Source organism: Pistacia vera, unplaced genomic scaffold (genome assembly GCF_008641045.1).
Source record: "Pistacia vera cultivar Batoury unplaced genomic scaffold, PisVer_v2 Contig432, whole genome shotgun sequence".
Taxonomy (NCBI): domain Eukaryota; kingdom Viridiplantae; phylum Streptophyta; class Magnoliopsida; order Sapindales; family Anacardiaceae; genus Pistacia; species Pistacia vera.
Window position 1 is genome coordinate 99,506 of NW_022196260.1, and position 4,630 is coordinate 104,135.

At 33.5% G+C, this 4,630-nt stretch overlaps 1 protein-coding gene across 1 annotated transcript; it reads left to right on the plus strand.

Annotated features, from left to right (window-relative positions):
- Positions 1-1,239: 1,239 nt before the first annotated feature.
- On the plus strand, positions 1,240-1,943 carry LOC116143684 (uncharacterized mitochondrial protein AtMg00810-like). Its single transcript, XM_031429125.1, has 2 exons — positions 1,240-1,305; positions 1,497-1,943. The coding sequence occupies exons 1-2, from the start codon at positions 1,240-1,242 to the stop codon at positions 1,941-1,943; spliced, it is 513 nt and encodes a 170-aa protein (XP_031284985.1).
- The last annotated feature ends 2,687 nt before the right edge of the window (positions 1,944-4,630 follow it).

The following is a 4,630-nucleotide window of genomic DNA, read 5'->3' on the forward strand; positions in this document are numbered from 1 at the left end:
TCAAATATTTTCTTACATTGGTTGATGATCATTCACGAGCAACTTGGACCTTTTTAATGGTTACGAAATCTAATACTTTTCATGTGTTCAAATAATTCATTTTGATGATTCAAAATTAATTTTCTCTTACACCTAAGAAAATTAGGATAGACAATGGAACAACGTTTTTTTAATAAAGGCATGTTCTTACACACCCCAAAAAATGGGGTTGTAGAAAGGAAGCATCGACATATACTGAATATTGCAAGAGCACTAAAATTTCAATCTCATGTTCCTATTCATTTATGGGGAGACTGCATTCCCATTGTTACATAAATACTTAATAGAGTTCCTACACCTCTTTTAAATAATAAATCTCATTATGAAATTCTTTTCCATAAAGCACTAGACTTGACCAATTTAAGAGTATTTGGATGTCTTTGTTATGCCAATGTTTTACCCAACACAGATAAATTTAGTCCAAGAGCTTTACCTCGCATTTTTTTGGGTTATCCTACTTTTCAAAAAGGGTATAAAGCTTTTAACATTTCTAATAACAAGATACAACTTAGAAGAGATGTTGTATCTTGTTATTCGAAATGTTGAGTTTTTTGAAAACATTTTTCCATATTTTGATTCCAAACTATATACAGAGTATACAACTTTATTTCCCAATGCAAAAACTAGTTTTGGTTTTGCCCCTATTGGCTTCATGTCCAGTTCTGAATCCAATCCTTCATATGCACCTATCCATAGCTCTTGTTCTTCAGGTAATATTTCTTCTACTGATCCTGGTTTTTTTATTAATCCCAATGTTGTTTCTCAGTCTATACAACCTTCTTTATCCAGGAAATCAATTAGAACCACTAGACCTCCCATATGGCACACATATTATGATATGTCCAATAACACCAAGTATCCCATTTCTAATTTTGTTTCCTATTCTCATTTATCCCACACATATTAGTGTATGCTTTCTTCTTTATCTACCCATACAGAACCTAAAACCTATCAACAAGCTATCCAACACCATGATTGGAGAGTTGCTATGGAAAATGGGATTCTTACTTTGGAATCAAATAACACATGAGAATTAGTTCCTCTTCCACCTGGAAGAAAAGCCATAGGCTGTAAATAGGTGTACAAAATCAAACTTAAAGCTGATGGGAGTATCGAAAGGTATAAAGCTCACCTTGTATCCAAGGGCTATATTTAGCAAGAGGGTTAGATTATACTGAAACTTTTCCCCCTGTTGCTAAAATGGTTACTGTTCGTGCTGTATTGGCTTTGGTTGCTATGAATAACTGGTCATTGTTTCAAATGGATGTCTTTAATGCTTTTCTACAAGGAGATTTACAGGAAGAAATTTATATGAGAATTCCCTAGGGGCTTGACATACTGGCCAGAGTAAGAATACAGTTTTTAAGTTACTCAAGTCTCTATATGGCTTAAAACAAGCCTCCAGACAATAGCACCATAAGTTTACTACTGCTCTTCTTCACAATGGTTTTCAACAGTCCAAGAATTATTACTCTTTGTTTACTAAGAGGCAAGGATCCAGCTTTGTCATATTGTTAGTTTATGTTGATGACATTCTCCTTACAAGTAATAACCGCACTGTCATTGCTGAAGTGAAGAGATATCTCAATTTCAAGTTCAAAATAAAGGATCTTGGACACATGCGATATTTTTTGGGGATGGAAGTTAGTAGGTCAAGCAAAGGTATTGTTCTCAATCAGCGAAAATATGCTTTGGAGATTCTTTCTGAAGCTGGTTTGGTAGCCGCTCAACCTGTAGACACTCCCTCTGGACAACATTTGAAATTAACTTCTGTAGCACTTGACCGGATTTCAGGTGAAACCAAAGCTGATCCCTTGTTAGTAGATCTTTCTTCTTACCAAAGGTTAGTTGGCAAGCTCATTTATCTATGTATGACACGTCCTGATATATGTTACTTAGTTTAGAGTTTGAGTCAACATATGCATTTACCCAAACATTCTCATATGCAAGCTGCTATAAGAGTCTTGAAGTATGTCAAATAGAATCCTGGTCTTGGAATATTATTCTCCTCCACAAAGCAATTACACCTTATTGCCTATTGTGATGCTGATTGGGCATCTTGTCATATTTCTCGATGATCATTGACAAGTTACTGCATCAAATTTGGCAACTCTTATTATCCTAGTATAGTACAGTATATTTTCAAAGAATATTTAATATTATTAAAGAGTAAACGACTTTTTCCCATCCAAGGTTTGTCTTAATGACACTTTTCCACACAAAAAAGTTTTAAAATACCAATTCCCACCCAAAGTTTATATTCTATTAATATTCAAAATATACTTCATTTTCTCAACTGGCGTTCAATAAGTTACTAAGAGCTAGGCTAAGAGTGGTTTTGTGGAGTAGAGGTTAGTGGATCGAATGGTAGTTACTAATTTAATATTTTCTGCCAGAATCAGTCGAAAATCAACTAAGAACAGGAAACCCTAACTTTGTTGAGAAATTAGGTGCTGGAGTGAGAAATGTTTTATAGAAGGAGACAAGAGATTCAAATGGTGGTGACAAAGAGAATTTTTGCCGTCGAAATTGGCAATAATCCGCTTTGGATAGTAACAGAATATTAACTTTGGGTGGAAAAGTGGTATTTTAAAACTTTTGGGGGGGAAAAAGTCATTAAGGCAAACCTTGCGTGGCAAAGAATCATTTACTCATATTAAATCAGATAAAGATTATTATCTCCCACTTTATATCCGCGTCACATTCTGACAATGCATATAACTAAGGCCCAAAATGAAACCCGATAACCAAAAGTCACGTGCCCAGCACAAGTTGAAGAAAAAACTACAGTTTGCTGCCCACATCATTATTTAGCAGACCAAGGCATACCTCGGTTCGAGAAATCATTGTGTGTAAATTGAAGTGGTAGAATGGTAAAAGAACAAGTAAAAAATATAAAAATGAAAAGAAAATATATCATATATTAATGTTTAGTCTTTAAATCGGTTACAATAATATCACGTTACTCTTACTTACATATCACATAAGAGACATATAGGACTTGAAATTAATCAGCCAGCCACTCTAATTTTAGCTCAGTCTTTCATTAAATTTTTTAAATTGGATTTATGTTTTATATGAAAGAATTTAATAGATCATAACTAAGGCTGAAAATGACCTATCAGACTTTAAACCAATCAATCGTTCTGACCTCAAATCGGTGTTTAATTGGATTTATTAGACCTTAAAATTAGATCCACAATTTACATGAAAAAACCTATTAAACGTAAATCTTGATGGTAGACCTTTACATAACTTAAACATACATATCGAATTGTTACATAACAAATTTATGTATAATAGTATTTATACGTTAGACCATATAACTAAGATTGAAAATGATTTGAAAATAGAGAAGGAAAGTAGAATTTTGAGCCTTAAAATTGAATTCACATTTACGTGAGAAACTTATTAGATCTAAAACCAATCAACCAATCATTTTAATCTCAAATTGGTCTCTTTTTTTTTTTTGTTACTAGGGTGTCCGGGTCTACTTACGTGCACCTTGACTAGTCCCCCAATCCTGAACAAGGCTTTTGAAACAGGACAAATCTTACAATCTGTGACCAACAATATTAGCAATCGTTCTTGTGATTTGAACCTAAGACCACAGGGAGAGTAAACCTCTTGGCCCCAAACCTTTACCATTCAGCCAACCCATTATTGGTTAATTGGACTTTCATTAGATCTTAAAATCAGGTTTTACGTTTCACATGAGAACATCTATTATATTTAAATATTAATTATAGAAATTTGCATAACCTAACCACTAACCATGTCCATGTGGTCGGACGACAAGATATTAGCCATTTAGGTGAATTATCTAGAAATCTTGTGTTCGAGTTCTATAAAGTGACCGCTAACCACATTTATGTCTTAGTTGGCCCGCCTATCACGAGGGTCCATTCACCTACCAAGGGCTACCATAGGTGTTTAATAGACTCGGAAGATTAGTTAGGATACGGGTCAGTTTATTCACCTATCACGATGTTCAATAGATTTCAAAAATTAGTTAAGATATGCACAAATTGGCCAAAACACCTTAGTTGTCAAGAAAAGAAAAGTAACGTAAAAGATGAATGGTTCCAAAAATTGGTCGGAACACCTTAGTTATCAAAAAAAAAAAAAAAAAAAAAAAAAAGTAACATCAAAGGTGAATGGTTAAAATTAATTTGTACAGCATTGTTATTAATACTCTTATCTTAATAGTTACTTTAATTGATAGCTTTCTTATTCCCTGTTAATATTTATTGCTACAATTAATGGATCTTGTACTAATTTTAATGGTTAAAATTAATTTGTACAGCATTGTTATTGATACTCTTATCTTAATAGTTACTTTAATTGATAGCTTCTTATCCCATGTTAATATTTATTGCNTAATTTCAAGTTCAAAATAAAGGATCTTGGACACATGCGATATTTTTTGGGGATGGAAGTTAGTAGGTCTAGGAAAGGTATTGTTCTCAATCAGTGAAAATATGCTTTGGAGATTCTCTCTGAAGCTGGTTTGGCAGCTACTCGACTTGAAGGCACTCTCTATGAACAACATTTGAAATTAACTTCTGTAGCACTTGACCAGATTTCAGGT